General features: G+C 52.5%; 6 protein-coding genes across 6 annotated transcripts; 3 read left to right on the top strand and 3 right to left on the bottom strand.

The window, feature by feature from the left end:
* Positions 1–826: 826 nt before the first annotated feature.
* Positions 827–3,403, top strand: CTAM01_05405 (uncharacterized protein; the record flags this gene model as incomplete). The annotated part of the gene is made up of 4 exons (XM_060521435.1): positions 827–2,273; positions 2,354–2,431; positions 2,484–2,656; positions 2,708–3,403. 4 exons carry the CDS (start codon positions 827–829, stop codon positions 3,401–3,403), a joined length of 2,394 nt encoding a protein of 797 aa, XP_060383649.1.
* Positions 3,404–4,606: 1,203 nt separating this feature from the next.
* CTAM01_05404 (uncharacterized protein) lies at positions 4,607–5,151 on the top strand (the record flags this gene model as incomplete). Its single annotated transcript, XM_060521434.1, has 2 exons — positions 4,607–5,014; positions 5,101–5,151. The coding sequence occupies 2 exons, from the start codon at positions 4,607–4,609 to the stop codon at positions 5,149–5,151; spliced, it is 459 nt and encodes a 152-aa protein (XP_060383648.1).
* A 381-nt stretch (positions 5,152–5,532) lies between these two features.
* CTAM01_05403 (uncharacterized protein) lies at positions 5,533–7,713 on the bottom strand (the record flags this gene model as incomplete). The annotated part of the gene is made up of 4 exons (XM_060521433.1): positions 5,533–6,611; positions 6,669–6,840; positions 6,904–6,979; positions 7,259–7,713. The coding sequence occupies 4 exons, from the start codon at positions 7,711–7,713 to the stop codon at positions 5,533–5,535; spliced, it is 1,782 nt and encodes a 593-aa protein (XP_060383647.1).
* Positions 7,714–8,460: 747 nt separating this feature from the next.
* CTAM01_05402 (Zn-dependent hydrolase) lies at positions 8,461–9,339 on the bottom strand (the record flags this gene model as incomplete). Its single annotated transcript, XM_060521432.1, has 1 exon — positions 8,461–9,339. One exon carries the CDS (start codon positions 9,337–9,339, stop codon positions 8,461–8,463), a length of 879 nt encoding a protein of 292 aa, XP_060383646.1.
* A 3,232-nt stretch (positions 9,340–12,571) lies between these two features.
* Positions 12,572–14,320, top strand: CTAM01_05401 (uncharacterized protein; the record flags this gene model as incomplete). The annotated part of the gene is made up of 1 exon (XM_060521431.1): positions 12,572–14,320. The coding sequence occupies one exon, from the start codon at positions 12,572–12,574 to the stop codon at positions 14,318–14,320; it is 1,749 nt and encodes a 582-aa protein (XP_060383645.1).
* Positions 14,321–14,573: 253 nt separating this feature from the next.
* On the bottom strand, positions 14,574–17,581 carry CTAM01_05400 (uncharacterized protein; the record flags this gene model as incomplete). The annotated part of the gene is made up of 7 exons (XM_060521430.1): positions 14,574–14,851; positions 14,915–15,549; positions 15,632–15,976; positions 16,035–16,398; positions 16,457–16,614; positions 16,666–17,395; positions 17,464–17,581. 7 exons carry the CDS (start codon positions 17,579–17,581, stop codon positions 14,574–14,576), a joined length of 2,628 nt encoding a protein of 875 aa, XP_060383644.1.
* Positions 17,582–17,705: the final 124 nt, after the last annotated feature.

Below are 17,705 nucleotides of genomic sequence, written 5' to 3'. Positions count from 1 at the left end.
GTAAGGTTGATTCCCTGCCGATGTCAGGGGAAGATGAGACGTAACAGGCCTCAGAGGAGCTCCGTGCGCCGGGACGGAAGAACAAGCCAGGAACGACAGCGGGGACTCGGCGGCGTGCAGTGGAGCCATCCGGATCCGGGCGGTCTAAAGCAGGGCTTCGCTCGGCTCCGATACGGCATGGCTTCGGGATCACGTGTATGGACCGGAACGGTACAATATTGCTTCCGGTAACCCCACTTGGGGATTAGAAGAAGGGAAGGAAAGAAGGACGGGAAGGGACCTGAGTGACGTCGGTCGGACCTTCTGCACCTGGGGACCCTGGATCTCCGGCAAAACTCTGGCCAAAAGTCGCCCGCTCTCTTTCCTGCTGTCAGTCACTCGTCGTACCTTAGCGTGTGAGCGTTCGAGCGTGCAGTTCCAGGCCCGCCACACCCCACGAATTGTGGGGATCTCTACCGTTGCACACCAACATTCTCAGCCTTCTCTCCGCCGTTACACGGCCAACCCACTGCTACCTTGGACTGCTGATCCCATTCCCGTGATAGCTCAGCAACACACCTCCCACCGATAACCTTCAAACACCTCCCATCTGCAGCCAGGGTCTTTGATCTGCTGATTCTCGATCTTTGCTTCCATTCTACACCGAGCCACGGCCCTCACAGCTCGACTAATCCCACCGCCACACCTGCATGTCAGCGACTGTTCCTCCCTCCGCCTTTTGCTGAGCTCGAGCCTCGCCTCTCCCAAACCGACGCCGAACCCCGCTGCTCGGCTTGACTAGAGCTCACCAAAAACGAACAACGATATTCCACGATATCTGTGGTGTATGTCTTCTACAGATCCCTCAGATCACTCCTCCGGCCTCCCTGGCGCCCCCCAGAATGACACTGCCGCCGCCCAGGTGACGAGCGCCGAGACCGCGGGGTCCAAGGCTGAAACGGAGCTGCTCAAGCTTGACAACCATGTTGAAGACAAACAGCCCGTGCTGTCAGCAAAAGCAGCAGGCAAACAACAAGCGACCGACGATCTGATCGATTTTGGCGAAGACGCCCCGGTCACAACGACCACCACGAAAGATGACCCAAGCGTGGGCGATAAACCTCACAAGGACTCGCCCAAGACCGTGTCCAAACCTGCTCCCGTGACAATTCCGGAACCGATGACTTCGTCGATAGCGACCTTGAAGCCCACGAGTCCTCTCCCTGCCGAGACTGCCACACAGTTTCTTACTATCGAGTCCACTACATATGTCGATCCAACACCTCCAACCCCGAGAACATCCCAGCCTCCCTCTCGAACCCCCTCAAATGCCAAACGCCGACCTACCTCTGCATCCCCTACACGATCTGATGCCGGCTACGACGAGCGCAGATATGCAAGCGAAGATGAGCAAGAGAATGGGTCGCGATCCGAAATCCAGAGTATCATGGAGCAGTTTACTGGCGACGGTGGGGGTCCTGGAGCTGAAGAAGTCATGAGCCCGAGGCTGGAGATTGCTTCGCCTATGCTAGGTAGCCCTGGCATACAGCATCCACCTCGGAAGTCTAGCCTCGAGCCACTGGTACCCTCACTGTCACACCAGGTACAGGAGCTTCAGGGTCTAAGAATACAATCAGCCTCCCCAGCTAGCATGTTCTCCAAAGAAAGAGCACCTGATGACCAAGGGCCGCCAGTGCCTCCTAAAGACGGGCCACCGGCGACACCAGCGCGGTCCCACGATGATCGGCAGATGAGCATCGACTCCCAGATGTCTCCTGGTATGCCCGTACATAGGCCGCCACCTCCTGAACCCGAGCCAGAGCCGGCGCTGCCATTCGACTTCCATCGGTTCCTAGAACAACTACGAAACAAGAAGGCGGACCCAGTCGCTAGGTACCTCAAGTCCTTTTTATCAGAGTTTGGAAAGCGACAGTGGATGGTACACGAGCAAGTCAAAATCATCAGTGACTTCCTCGCCTTCATTGCCAACAAGATGGCGCAATGTGAAGTGTGGCGAGACGTTTCCGACGCAGAGTTTGACAATGCTCGTGAAGGAATGGAGAAGCTGGTCATGAATAGGCTCTACACACAGACATTCTCACCGGCGATTCCTCCTCCACAGCCTATACCTGGAGCGAAGCCGAAAAGACGAGGCGGGGAGCGACCGATGGGGCCTGGCCGGCGTGGTCAACACCAAGAGGACGTGGAACGAGATGATATCTTGACACAAAAGATCAACATTTATGCCTGGCTTCGGGAGGAGCACCTTGACATACCGCCAGCCGGTGATAGCGGTAAGCGATTTTTGAAGCTCGCCCAACAAGGTACCTACTCGCCCAATCTCAACATAGCTCTGACCGCTGACTGTGCAAAGAAATCCTTAAGATCAAGTCATATCGAGCGCCGCGAGACAAGATCATTTGCGTATTGAACTGTTGCAAAGTTATCTTCGGTATGTCGCTATTCTTCATCATGTCGCTACTTTGGGGACTGATCTTTGATAGGCCTGCTCAAGCACTCGAAGTCGGACTCTTCAGCCGACTCGTTTATGCCCCTCCTCATCTATGTTGTCCTCCAAGCCAACCCCGAACATCTGGTGTCAAATGTTCAGTACATTTTGCGGTTCCGAAACCAGGAGAAGCTGGGTGGTGAAGCCGGATACTATCTTTCATCACTGGTAGGTCACATTGTGACTGTAGCTACGCTACACAATGCTTACGTGACGTAGATGGGTGCCATTCAGTTTATCGAGAATATGGATCGGACAACCTTAACCATCACCGACGAAGAGTTCGAGAAGAACGTCGAAGCAGCGGTATCTGCGATCGCTGAAAAACACCGTCTTGACTCGCCCGCTGTTGTTCAAGAACCCGTCTTCTCGGAGAAGTCATCAACCGGGTACCAGACCGGGGAATCTTCGACGAGGCCTTCCCTAGACATCATGGGAGAGTCGTCCACACCCCGTCGATCGACGTCATCGAACGAAGGCGGAAAAGAATCAGACGACCAAGCTCCCATAACAGGGCTTCTTCGTTCCATACAGAAGCCTCTTAGCACAATCGGCCGCATGTTTTCGGATGAGCCGTCACCTGCGCCGCCTGTACCTAGTAACGCATCAAGACCGACGTCGAGGCCGCGAGAATCCTCCGAGCGACTGTCGCCTAGGCCGAGCGCCGAGATATCACCCGATGGGCGGCCACCATCTTCCCGTCACCACTTGTCAGCGGAAGAAGCTGCAGCGAGGCAGGCAAGCGCCGAAGTTGCTGAAGCTCAGCGTTTGAGCAGGGTAGAGCACAATAACGTTGTCGAGACTCTGCAAGGGATGTTTCCCGATCTTGACAGGGAGATCATTTCGGACGTGGTACACCAGAAACAGGGAAGAGTCGGGCAAGCTGTCGATGCCTGCTTGGCCCTGTCCACTTGAGGATAAGGCATAGTTATCAATAAAGTTATCGCATCCTCTTGACGATCTAAGAACCGTTTCTCAGCCGGGTACATGAGTGACGTTGATTTTGCGCAGCACTTGCTTCCCACATCGATCACGTTTTCACCGTTACACGAGTGGCTAGCTGAGCGCGAGGCTCCATGATTCAATTCACCTCTCAAAGAACCCTGAAGGCGTCCCTGGGGGTCCCTGGCGTATCAGGTCCGGTCCGCACCGCACCAAGGGAGGGAAGCAAGGGGAATGGTGGCGTGTGGTATTGCTATGCGTGGGCTCACGTGGATTCAACCGCTGGAATGTGAGCAGGTTACACGGTCTGGACGGTTCATGTTACACCCGACCCTGCTACCCGGTTTGCTGGCACACGGTTTTTGCCAAGTATCAACATGCCGGTAGAGGCTACTTGGACCTGGAATACGAGCCGGCGGGTTTGTCAACATTTAGCTTCAAGCATCATTCAAAGGGAGCAAAGAGTCCGAGAAGACCCACCGTATTAACTCACTTTGGATGGCAGGCATCGTGAAAATGGAGCGAGCTATTCAGGGCTGAAGCGGTTTGGAACGCAGGTTTGCTTGCCTCCTTGCCAATTTAGTCCAAGAAAGACTGAATCCTGGACCGAATTGCCCAGGATTCAGGGTCCAAGGTCTGATCGAGACACAGACTGGAACCTGGATTAGAATTAACGTCTCAACCGTTCACGATGAGGGCCTCTCCCGCAATTTTAATCCGCCATGATCATCATTTCTCTTTTTGCCTCCTCTCCGTGCCTTACCATCTCCCCCCCTCTCTGGTCGGCCCTCGAGTCGGGCCTTGGGCGCGAGAGGCGTTCATATCGGATGATGTGCTAGACGCGTTTTGTTATGTAGTTCCATGCCAAGAACTGAACCGAGTTCGAAAGGACTCAGCCCAATTTGATGATGTTCCGAAGCAGCTGAGCCGGATTTCGATTCCATGTGATGCCATCTAGGTTACCACGGCCCGATCAAATACCTGGCCAGATCCTCCGGCTCCCTGGCGCCCCTCAGCTCAGGATCTCCTCTGTATGTCAAATCTTTTGCAAGTTACCGCCTGTCAATGGTACTCCAACTCAGGCATACCTAGCCACCCTCGCTTTCGCACCAGAGGGAGGGCACTGCTGTGAACCGTTGGTCTACTTTTACGACCTTCTGTTAATCATAACTGAGCATGCACATACCTAAGTTCGAGATCCTGGCCGCCGGCCTGGGACTCATATCACCCGTCGTTCACGCAGTAACACAGGCCTCACCACAGTACAACTTTATCTACGGCGCCTGCGGCAAGATCACGAACTTCGCTTCAGTCTTTCCCTTTGTCACCTCTTACGAACAAGGCGATGTCATCGGCTGCCAGAGCGATTGCAGCTCCTACGGCTCTGCGTTCTCTGCTACAGGAAACGACGGAGGTCAGCAGTGCTGGTGTTCGGATCCTAACACCCCGAACAGCTCACCGAGTCCTCTTCTCGCATCGGTGCCAAACCCCAACGCCGCTCTTTGCAACGTTGCTTGCGTCAACAACAATACATACGCTTGTGGAGGAACTTATGGGAGCGATGTCATCTATAATGTCTATGGGGTCCGCCAATTTGCTTACCAGTCTACCACTACATCATCAACCTCCACTAGCACGTCCAGAACTTCGACATCGACGTCCTCTACTAGAACCACAACGACCACAACGACCAGCAGCAGCTCCACAAGGTCTACGACTAGCTCTTCCTCGACGTCTTCCACGCGGACTTCGACTTCAACCACCTCAAGTGCGGCACCAACCACCACCCTCCAACACAGAGCTCCTCGCTTCCGTTACAGCTACAGAGGGTGCGGTGCCATTAGCAACTTTGGTATTGTCGGAACAAACTACGTTTACGCGATTGGCAACACTACACAGTGCCAGCAGAGCTGTAGTTCTTTCGGGTCAAACTTTGCTTTCATAGGCAGTTACCAACAGTGCTATTGTTCCACCCCGAGTCCGAGTTCTTCTCAGGATATCAATCCCATCTTCTCGACTGGACCCGATGATAACCTGTGCACGACATCCTGTTACTTTGATACTGGATACTCTTGTGGTGGTCCAAGTACTGGAACTGTCATCTACGAGGTGTTTGCAGTGAGGGCTCTCGGGGTCTCATCTTCGAGTTCGTCCTCGACCTCTACTACTTCAAGTTCATCGTCGACCTCAAGTACAACGACTACCACCAGCTCCTTCAGCTCCTCTTCTAGTTCGTCGTCGTTGTCGTCAAGTGGGAATTCGACCACTAGCACGACATCCAGTACCTCAACGTCCTCCAGCAGGTCATCAACGGCCACAAGTACGACTTCGTCATCGAGTAGCTCGTCCACGAGCTCCTCCTCCTCCTCATCTTCTTCCTCCCGCTCGTCGTCATCATCATCATCATCTACGCGTTCCTCGACAACTTCAACCAGCACAAGCTCGTCTTCTACTTCGTCGATCACCTCATCCCCTTCTTCAAGCCCCAGCAGCTCCAGAACGAGTACATATTCCAACTCGACGATCTCTTCAACTACATCCAGTTCAAGCTCTAGCAGTTCCACGACATCTTCTAGTTCTTCGAGGTCTTCGAGCACGACAAGCTCGTCAACATCCTCGTCGAGTTCGTCCATCACCCCCCCTCCTACGTCGTCTGCAACGAGTAGCAGTAGTTCAAGCAGCTCCAGCCCTTCTAGCACATCGACCTCTATGAGTCCATCATCGTCATCATCCTCGTCTAGCAGTACGACAAGCTCAAGCACTACGAGCAGCTCCAGCTCCAGCGCTGCGGTCCCATCAACCTCGCCTCTTTCAACCACAAGCTCCTCAAGTTCTACAAGCTCATCAAGTAGTTCAACAAGGTCTTCAACGTCCTCAACGTCAACTTCTCTTACGGTGCCTTTCCCCTTCACAAACACATCCAGGATTGCTTCGACCACCTTCACCCCGGAACCTAGCCCAAGCACGAGCACAACGAGCACACCCGTGACTTTGCCCCCAGTACTGCCGTCTAGCTCCACCACGGTCATCACCTTGCCTTCAACCACCTTGACAAGCATTTTATCGCTGCCGCCATCGGTGACTCCCGCCATCTCTAGTTCGAGTGTATCAAGCTCGTCCACGACTGCCCCTTCAAGCTCCCGGTCCACGACGACATCGAGCTTCTCTTCATTCGCCCCGCCTTCCTCATCATCCACTCAATTATCGACCTCCTCGTCTACGGTTTTGCCCAACTCACTTATTCCGGTCTCTTCGCCAACTTCCTTGACATCCCTATCCACACCTAGCTCGTCGTCAAGCTCGTCAGCGACTGCCTCAACCACCTCTCCGGCACCCTCATCTCCTGCATCATCCTCCCCTTCTGTTACGCCTTCCAGCTCTCCGTCAAGTTCACCAGCCTCACCGGCGAGCTCTTCAGACCCTCAGACACCCGGCACCACAACGTTTCCTAGTACTATAACAACGACACCTACCATAACGAGCTCGAATCTCGTGTCCATTGCAACGACCGAGATCCTGCCAAACACGCCAGTGGTCTTCTCTATTGTGCTGGGAGGAGGTGCTGGGGCTGCACCTCCTGGGTCTGACCCCACTACCACAGCTTAAAGTTGATTGCGTTTCATGGGCTACGTGCAAGTTTTAGTAATGATAATGTGTATGAAATATTAATTTATCCGATCAAGAGATGACTGGAGAGTCACGTAAAGGGGGCCAATTTCAAGGCTTTGACAACTATTACATGTCAAGAATTGAGACCAGCTCAATTCTTCGGCTTTGCCTAGTACCTTTTGCCCAAACCCAATACAAGGCTTCGATGTTTTGCATCACAATCTAGAAAGCTTCTGAACTTTCAACAAATCTTCCTCATCCGTAACCCGGTTCTCCTTAGCCCACTTCCTCTCCATCTCCGACCCCGTCTCAGGCGGCACAAGCCCATTAATCCTCCACAACTCCCTCCTCGCCTCATAAATCCCAGACTCCCATTCGATCCCTTTTGGCTTCAAGATGGGCCTCAGTATATCATCCAGAGCTTTGAAGAAGAAAGCCTCGACCTGCGGGGTATCGAAGCCGCGCGCAATGTGGTAGATGGAGATGGTCGTCAAGGCCTTGGGCGTCTCGCCGCCGGCGTACATGTTTTCGGGGTTGAGCTCGATGAAGTGCGTGTGGCAGTAGAATCCGGGTAGACCGACGCTGGTGTAGAGCTTGGTCATGCCCTCGGCGATTTGTTTCTTTTCGGCGGTGGTGAAGACGCCGGTGTTGCAGTTGAAGACCCATTTGGGCATTTTGAATCGTTTTTGTTGATTTGATTGATAAGATGCTGACGATGATTAACATATGTATGGTTGGCGGCAAACTATATATGTATTTATTATACATTAATCAACACAAATAGTCTTCTTGATATCCAGAATGGCGAGGCGCCGGCCGGCTTTCGCTATTACCGGCCGATGCGGGATAATACCGCTCCAGGACGGGATCCGTGCATGCCACGACTGCGAGGCCGATGTATATCAGTAATCAGAGCTTCCGAACCAGCGTCGATCAAGAGATGGTGCTTTGAAACGTCACACCGATATGCCCTCGCAATGCAAACCCCGCAATCAGGTGTCAATGTTCTACTCGTCTTCGATCATTACGCCAAACAGAATCTATGAACACCGAGGTTCGCGACATTAGTTGATGCTGGATCACAAATACATGGCAAGGAGCAGATATTGGAGACGCGCTGGTGATGCTTTCGAAATTCTCCTGAGTTGCAAACACACATCAGCGGTATAGTACTTGCTGCTCTTACGTCGGTAAATTGACCAGAAACCTTTACGCGAATGGCGTACGAATTATCGCGCTATCCAGCCCAAGATGGTGCCACTCTACTGTCGCATTTCATTCTTCCGGTGGCATAGCGACGGACATTCACTCTCAAAACGTAAAATTGGCACATTACGACATATCAATCAATCATCATTGACGCATTTAGAATGTAACGGCAACCGTCACTGAATTGTTATCATTCCCTCGCGCGCCTCATCCTAAATACGTGACTCCCTTGGAACCTGGAAGGCACCCATGGCACTCAAACGCGCGGCTCCCGGGTTGAATCTCTCGGGATATATCTTCAATATCTCCACAAACAGCTCCTTCTCGGTCTTAGGGTTCTTTTCGAGGATCTTTCCAAAGTCCTGTATATACTTCTTGGTCGCAGCAAGGTGCCAGATTCCGTCAGTCTCACCCGCCATCTTGTGACCAGCCACAACATAAGCAGGATCAAGCGCCTCAACGATCTCGACTGCCCTGATCCATTCCTCGCGCTTGGCTTTCGTGTTGGCTTCCATCAACATCTGGTGGCACTGCCCATAGACTACATCACCACAGACGGCGAGTCTAAGGTCGGGGACCCAGAGAACGGTTGAGTCATAGGTGTCAGTATGGCCACACTCAATAGCTTTGAACTCCCAGCGGTTTTCGAGCTTAAAGATTCCACCACTCTTTGGGGAGAGAGGCTGTGCGAGAGTGAAGGGGCGGTAGATCTGGCCTGGGAAGCGGGCCTCCCACATTTGCCTGAAAACTTCCTCTTCAATCTGCTGCTCCATGTGTTTGATGGTTCCCACCGTAGCGACGGGAACGGCTTCCGGGAAGCGCTTCAGCAGGAGAGGTATGCCGAACCAGTGATCTCCGTGGCCGTGGGTGATGTAGATGTATGAGAGCTTCCGCTTTGGTGCAATGTTCTCGATCCAGGCAATGAGTTCCTCTGTCTGCTTGATAGTGATGGGCGTGTCTACCAAGACAGCTTCGTTTGCCGAGTAGATGAGGGTGCATGAGATTGGGGACCATGTTGCGGTTGCGTTCGAGCCAGGAACTTTGCTGGGAATCGGCGGTGCGACATAGACGGCGGATCTCAGGTCGGCCATTTCTATATGACTCGGGTTGTTGTAGCAGAATGATGGGTGAGATTACAGCAATGCGAGTAGCTTCTGTGCAGTAGTTCTAGATATCACAGTGGTTTGACTGACGATTTTAATCGCATGACGGAAGCCAGCTCCAAAGCCGATCGGCCTTTTGAAGACAGCCATCACGCCAACCGAGGATCGAGGCATACTGCATGTTGATTAATCGTTTTTTCAAGCTGAGTGCAGCAGTGTAGATCAGATGGATGATCTAGTGAAGTAACTTTGGATAAATCGTCAACTTTTCTTAGCGACCAAGAGTCAAAGCGGGGTTGATTATGTGAGGAATTAGAGCATTGCAAGCAAGCTACCATCTTGACAAGCCGCACTGACATAGTTCCTCAAAAGGAGGATCAAAGGCAACTCGGCACTTTTGTGCAAAGGAATTCCTATTCCAAGTTCTGGTGGATAGTCGATAATACCGAAACCCGTTCTACCAAAATGGGTTGGGAATCGGATTCTGGGACCGACGACCCCGCCAAACGCCACTTCTCCAGGTTGTAACATTTGAGAGGGGCACAAGGGAGCTAGAAGCCGAGCTAGATAAGACACTGTAGCCTGAGAAAACATGAGGTTACCTGTAGCACTGCTGAGTTTGATGTCAATTATCTTTGAAGTGTTGCTATCTTCACCGCGATATTCTGGAGAAACATGTAAATGGCCAAGCACTTTTCTTCGGGACAATGCATCCCATCATGGAGTTAAAGTAATAATAATACAGTGGTGGGACTGTGGGATCACTGAGAGCCAATGCTCTCGCACAACAGCACATGACTGATCACTGTGTTGACTCCTGTCCAGGTGCTAAAGGCTCTATATGCAAGACCTGAGCTTTCGCCTTTGAGAAATTTTATGTTTATGGAATGCATTCAACTTTCATAAGGCGGATCACATGTACATTTACCCAACTATCGATTGAGGCATGTGACAACAATTGCACGTAGAAGCTGTTGTGATAGAAATATGCACTTCAATACTCCGAGAGAGTGCATGTACGAGAGCTGCCACTCAGCGAACATAAGCCAACCATCCGACTTCCTGGCAGTACCTTAGCTTTGGAACCGTGTCTGAAAATGGCTTCGCTGAAATGGACAGTCCATCTTCGCTTTCGATTCGACCGTTATGACAGCTCTCTCCATTCTTGCTGGCGTCTGACTCGTACATCTGAAGCGTAGGGGTAGCCGAGTTTCGTAAGACAACGAGGGATTCACAAGGTTTTGATAATGCTAAACAATTGCATTGAGCAAACGTGAGCAGTATCGTATCTACTGATTTCCAGATGTCAACGATGATAATGTAAGACCGCGCGAAAAGACCCGTATCCCATAGATTCGACCCCTGCGTGGCCTTCGCAAGGGGTTCGGGTCACCTCGAAGCCGACTTGCGGCCGGGATACCGTTCAAGGGGGGCGGACGGGCCCCAGATGAGGTCACTAACAAAATAACCTTAATGCTTAACCCAAACTATGCCTCTGTCACCTCCAATTTCTCCAACCTAACCTCTTTTGACTGCTAACCACCACGACAACTTCCCCTCGTCAGTCTTCCGAAACTTCGGAACCATCCTAAGGCATCATCCTGTTGCCCTGGTTTGGTCCATCAGCTAGGCTTCCAAGTGGAATCTCACCTGATTTTGTTTCGCACAGCCCAATTTTTACGTCTGCTCGCGATCTCCAATTGTGGCTCTTACAGGGGCTTAATCTTGGCGGGGGTTTCGCATCGCCTAACCTGGAGAATTCAACTAGCCCATCACACGCACTAGGAGCTTGGGACTCGCAAGCTTGGTGAGCTTTCCACCAACGTTGCAATGTAGTGAACCATGCTTCCCGATCATCCATGAACGCCAGCACCCACGTTCGTCTCGTCCTCGGAAAGCCTGAGGATGTAGCTGTGCTGACGTGTGTCAGGTTCCGTTCGTGGGGGTGGATGTCTGTGGAGAAGAAAACATTCCCGTATGGCTTCATGCGATACCAGACTTCACTCTTCAGAAGCGCAAAGAAAGAAGAAAGTTGTGCGGCGACCCAGGGGATTTAACAACTTTTGCTACCTGGTTGTCAATGTGTCCATCATGGCATGAACACCAAGAGCCTTGGCCAACCAACATTCTATCACGGTGATCTCTTGGGAAGAATGATTATCGCGATCGACTTGCCATTGTAAAACCTATTGCCTTGGAAGCCGTTTGCAGAGCCACGATCATCCGACGATTCTCAGTTTCATGTTTTCAGCTCAGCCATGAGGAGAACTAGGAGATTTCGTGCTCACGAACGGCAGCATATGATTCCGGACAAGAACTTCTGATCTTAAGGGGTCAACAAACGCGAGGAAAGCTACCCCCTGTGCCCCCAAGCATACCAAGCCTCCCGTGCATCCGGGCCAAGCCTCGCGACTGCCTGTGCCCTAGTGTTCTTCAACCTCACTTGCTCGTCAGATTCAGCCCTGGCTATACTCCCCTGCGAGAGCCGCAAACCTAAAACAGAGCGTCCCTAGTTTTTCATCCCTTCTTGCGGATCCGTACCATCACTCTTCGGATGGCAGCGCGACATTTGATCCCATCTTGGGTGGTAAGACATACGCAGCTGACTTGTTAGTCCAACTTGTACCCGATCTTGAATAACACGCTCACCGCTGCCAGGTTGAGTCCAACATCACCATGGACACTATCGAGCACCGCGTCTTCTCTTACACATCCGCCTAGGGCCCTAGTCACAGCACTCCACGAATGACGATACCTCGCGCGACTCCTTCACACCAAGCTCCAACAGTCCCATGCCCAGACCTGACCTAGATCCAGAAAGACGTACCATCACAACAACCCGCGCATCCGAGATTCCGTGCACCGGATGCTGCGAGCAGCGGGCCATGTTCATCAGCCAAGGCGACGATGAACCAGACCCCTCCTGATATAATGACTTTCCCCCCTTCCATTCTTGGTCTGCAGTGATCAGCAGGACTGTCACCACCTCTTCCATTCACCCACGCGCCCGTCTTCATTCGTTTCTCGGTAGCCATCTCGTGATTTCATCACTTGGCTACATTTTGTTTACTTCGATTCATTTCATCCAGAGACCGGTATCTCGACTTCGTTCAGACCTCATACGTTCCTTTATTCCTTCTTGTGTCTTTCTTTCTTTGCTCAATAACGACAATCAGCTCAAGTCCTATTCAAACAGTCCTTACTACTCGACGAAGACACGATGCTCACACGATACGGAGTCATCTCATGGCTCGCCCTGTCGACTATGGCAGCCGCCAACCCTCCGCCAGCGCCTCCAGCCCAGCAGCAATGCGAGCCCAAGACCGAGACGATTGTGCACACCGTCCACGAGACCGTTCATGTTCCTACAACAATTCACAAGACGGTACACGTCACGCTACCGGGAGAAGTGAAGACAGTCCACGTTCCCGTCCCGACGACGATACACCAAATCGAGACTATCCACGAAAAGATACCCGTACACATCACGGTTCATGTTCCGACAACAATCAAAGAGACCGTACATATTACTCAGCCCCCACAGGTGGTGAAGGAGACAATACACATCACAGAAACGAAGAAGGAGGTCCAAACTCTTCCTCCTCAGGTGGTCAAGGAGACCGTCCACATCACTCAGCCTCCTCAAACTGTGAAGGAGACAATCCATATTACCCTTCCCCCTCAGACAATCCATGTCACTCAGCCTCCTCAGGTAATTAAAGAGACTATTCACGTAACTCAACCTCCTCAAGTCATCAAGGAGACGATACACGTCACCCAGCCTCCCCAGGTGATTAAGGAGACTATTCACGTCACTCAACCCCCGCAGGTGGTGAAAGAGACGATACACGTTACTTTACCTCCTCTGCCTCCTCAGACAATCCACGTCACTCAGCCACCGCAAGTCATCAGGGAGACGGTGCACATCACTCAACCTCCTCAAATCATCAGGGAGACTCTTCCACCTCAAATCATCAAGGAGACTTTGCCACCTCAGATTGTCAAGGAAACCGTTCACGTCACTCTGCCTCCTGTCCGGGAGACGGTCCATGTCACCTTGCCTCCTCAAGTGGTCAAGGAGACTATACATATCACCCAACCACCTCAGGTTATTAAGGAGACGGTTCACGTCACGCAGCCTCCCCAGATAATTAAGGAGACTCTGCCGCCTCTGCCGCCTCAAATCGTCAAGGAAACCGTACATGTCACGTTGCCTCCAGTGAAGGAGACTGTACACGTTACCTTGCCTCCTCAGATAATCCACCAAACCTTGCCGCCTCAGGTCGTCAAGGAGACGGTACATGTCACCCTTCCTCCGCAGGTGGTCAAGGAAACAGTTCATGTCACTTTGCCTCCCCACGTTGTCAAGGAAACAATCCACGTTACGCAGCCTCCTCACATCATCAAGGAGACGGTTCATGTTCCTCAGCCTGCGCAGACGGTACACATAACACAACCTCCCCAAGTCATCCATCAAACGGTCCATGTCACCCAGACGGTCAGCCACTGCGCAACAACAATCGCAGCGCCAGTCTTGGGCCATCAACCCTCCCCACCTCCGGCAGTGCATCCCTCAGCGGCACCAGCAGTACCGCCGGTTCATGAAGCTCCCCCGCCGGCCCACACCATGGCTCCTCCGGTACATACACCTCCACCGGCCGCGCACCCTGCCCCGGTAGCCCCGCCGGTTCACCAAGCGCCGCCAGCCGAGGCAATGCCCGTTCATACGCCTCCTGCTGAGGCCATGCCGGTACATACACCTGCCGCTGCCCCTCTCGTTCACGAAGCCCCGGCAGTTGCTCCTCCAGCCCACGTGGCGCCTCCCACTGAGGCTGCGCCCCCTGCTCATCAGGTCCCTCCCATTGGGTTCACACCAATCAACCCTCCAGCAGAGGCGCCAGCGGCACCAGTCGAACCAGTGGCTCCACCGGCACACCCTATGAAGATGAGATTCATGGCTCGGAGATAATCAAGGTCAATGGATCATCAGATGGAGGGAGACTGACTTTGGAAGTGGGGATAAAGATCCCATCCAACGTAGATTCTAGAATAATGTGCGCGTATAACTTTCTTACATGTAATCTAAATACTAGATGGTAGCTATGATGCTGGCGAAGTTTGATACCCGGTCAGCCAGCCTTGAATAGATCACTTAATGACTGTCAAGTCCCAAATCTCTGCACTCGAATTTGGAAAATAGTGAGCCAGTCTCTATTCTCTATCTAAAAAGTCGCATGGGTATCTTTGTCCTTCCCTTTCTTTCCAAACTCAAAAAAGTTTCCACCTTCACGCTCCTTGCCCTTCTTCTCCTTCTCGCTGGCGCGGCAAATCTCATCGAACCTCTGTAGTGTCTGATGAATATCAACCTCCATGTTACGGGCGAGATATTCGCCCTCGACTCGTCTAGCAGCAGCAATATTCTGTCTGGTCTTGGACTTGACTGCTGTCCGAATACTCTGGTAAATACCCTGGCCGGGGTACGCGACAATCCCGAGAGTGGCTTTTCCACCAAAGGTAAGCATTCTGAGTCGACAAGCAGGAAGAAATACCTTCGAATACATACCTGATGCCGTCTTTGTGGCCATGTTCATGACGCCCTTGCCGACGCCCAACGCTGCGCCCGCGGCACCTCCATCTCGTCCGCCCTTGTACGGCTGGTAAAACAAGTCGGCGAACCCACCCCCGATTCCGGTCACAAAGTTTTTTCCCCCGACCATAGCGCCGGACTTCCAATCTGTAATGGGAGCGCGGGCCTCGACCTTCTCACCGTAGAGCTTAGGCGCCTCACGGAGACCTTCCGTGACAGCCAACGGCACATCGATGTAGAACTTGCCGTAAGACTTGAAGAATGTGCCAACGCCGGAAGCCGATGCCTTGAAGACCGCGCCTGTTGTGCTTCCGCAGCCTCGGCCGGCACTTCGGGGTCGATCGAGAGCGTCGGATTGCGGAGGCGCGAGACTTGGGGATCGGGGCGGTGTCTGAACGTCCAAGCTGGAGACGCTTCTGGCGCTTCTCCTCTCAATGTCTTCCATCTCTGCGGCTTTGAGCTTGGATCGTTGATTGTAGACTTGGACGGGTTTGACGACGATGTCAGTGGCACCCTTGACCAAGCCGTATCCGACTCCCATCAAGGAGGAAACGGTGCCTGTGACGGGATCCCACCGCCGGTTCTCGATGATGTATGTTTTTGTCTCGTGTCTAGAAGTCAGGGTTGTCATTAGTACATGTATACACTAAGCAATGACGAATTACGCTCAAGGTTATTGGCACTCACTGTGACATATTTTTCTGGCCAATCTTGAGGTGGTCAAGAAGAATCCCCGCAGCTTGCTTCGATAGTCTGACATGCTTCTTTCCTCTCTTGAACTCCCACACTGCCGGCTGGTTGGGGAAAACATCGCACCGAAGCAGTTCAAGGGGCAAGTTTGCGTGGAATGACTTTACTGCCGTGGCCACACCATTCTCAGTCTTCATCTTGGCCGAAAGTTCACCAGCTGCGGTCGCGGCTTCCGGTGTCAGGCAAAATCGAATCGCATCAGCCAAGTTTTGGGCGTTAAGCTGCTTGTGTGGAATAGGCTTTGGCCCAGCGCCTGCGATGGCAACCATGTCTCCCCAAAATGGCTGACTGAAAACTGTTAGTTTCGAACTGAATAGGACCCCTGATATCACTCTCCAGTACTCACTCGCCAAAGAAGGGGACGATTGTGGTTGGCCTTCCGTTCAAGAGGCCGCAAGCCGTGGTCCCGGCGCCACCATGGTGGAACACTGCCGCAACGTTGGCAAAAAGCCACTCGTGGGGGCAGTCCCCCAGAAACAGGATGTCATCAGCATCGATACCTCCCAGATTACTCCAGCCTTTCGATATAATTGCGCGAACTCCCGTTGCGCGGACAGCCTCGACAAGAATCTTTGTCATTTCGTCGGGGTTATCGATGACGATACTGCCGAAGCCGATGTAGATGGGAGTCGGTCCATTCTTCAGGAAGTTTGCGAGCTCGGTGGGAGGCTCGTACTGAGGGGGTTCGCGGAAAAAGAAGCCGCAAACATCTATGCGAGAGATCAGTACCAGATCCACCTACAGTCTTGCGCAATGGACAAATATTACCGATATAGGCAGGCCAGTCGATGGGTTTTGGTACAAGTGATGGGGACCAGCAATATGTAAATGGAATCTTCTGCGACTCTGCGAGAACCGGGCCTTCGGAAAACGGCACTTCTTCAAGATCGATCGTCCTTCTCCAATCGTTGATGACATCTCCGAGGCTGTAATAATCATCAGCACGAGAGACCAAAGACAGCCAGACAATTGCTTACCCTTGCCATGTCAACCACTCAACGACGCTGTAGGACACAAAGTTGGCCGTCATCTGGTCAACAACTCCCTTGTCTCCAAACTTGAGATTGGCCAAGGGATGCGGGAATGCTCTCGTGCTACTCCAAGGCATGGTAAACATGAGATGTAGCGGAATACCCAGGGCTTGGGCGCAGTGGACATGTGCGAAACTCGGCGGATTGGCAATGATTGCATCCGCCACGAAAGGTGTACCAGTCTGTGTATCAGGCTCGATACAAGATCTCCAGCACCCTTCCAGCATTTCCTTTACCATCTTCCGCTTCTTCTGAATATCGCCGCCCTTCAAACTCTTCAAGCTCGGGATCAGGCCTGGGTTCTTGACCATGTAGGCCATCAGTTCGGAAGGATCACCGCCGATGGGGTAGAATTCGAGGCCGGATTTGCGGACAAAATCATCAAAGACGTCGTGTGTTGCAAGGCGTACTCTGTGGCCGTACGTCTGGAGCTCGTTTCCGAGCGCGATGAAGGGCTGGACATCGCCGCGACTTCCTACGACTTGGATGACGATGTTGAGTTTGACAGGGAACGTCTTCTTCTCGGCGAAGCGCTCTGCTGCTTCGAAGTACTCTGGCGGGGGGCCCTCTGCTGCTGCGGCTTGTGCCAGTTGGGCTGGGTCTTTGAAGTCGGGGACAAAGCGGGCGAGGGTTGTCGCCAGCCGCGAATCGAGGTTTACGTTAATTCTACCGTCCGCTATTGTAATGTTCTCTGATTAGGATGTATTCAAAGGGGCTATTAGATGGGTCAGCTGGGGTTCCTACTTCCGACGCTTTCGCTATGTTGCTGGAGCCCCTCGTTGATCGCCGTCTCGTAGGATGGGAGGTAGTCTTGAGGAACGGGATCATCCTCTATCATTCTGATGGTATTTCGCTTCGACATCTTGTACTCTCGAAGTAGGCTGAGGGGTGGGGTTCTGGTTGACGAGGGTGAAGATATGGTCGTGTAGTACACAATGTCGACTTAGAAAAAGCAAAATGGGTATCGAAGAGGAAAATATTGAACG

Source organism: Colletotrichum tamarilloi (assembly GCF_030869305.1).
Source record: "Colletotrichum tamarilloi strain Tom-12 chromosome Unknown Scaffold_14.1, whole genome shotgun sequence".
NCBI lineage: Eukaryota > Fungi > Ascomycota > Sordariomycetes > Glomerellales > Glomerellaceae > Colletotrichum > Colletotrichum tamarilloi.
Note: the sequence above shows the minus strand (reverse complement) of the source record. Positions and strands in the feature narration are given on the sequence as shown.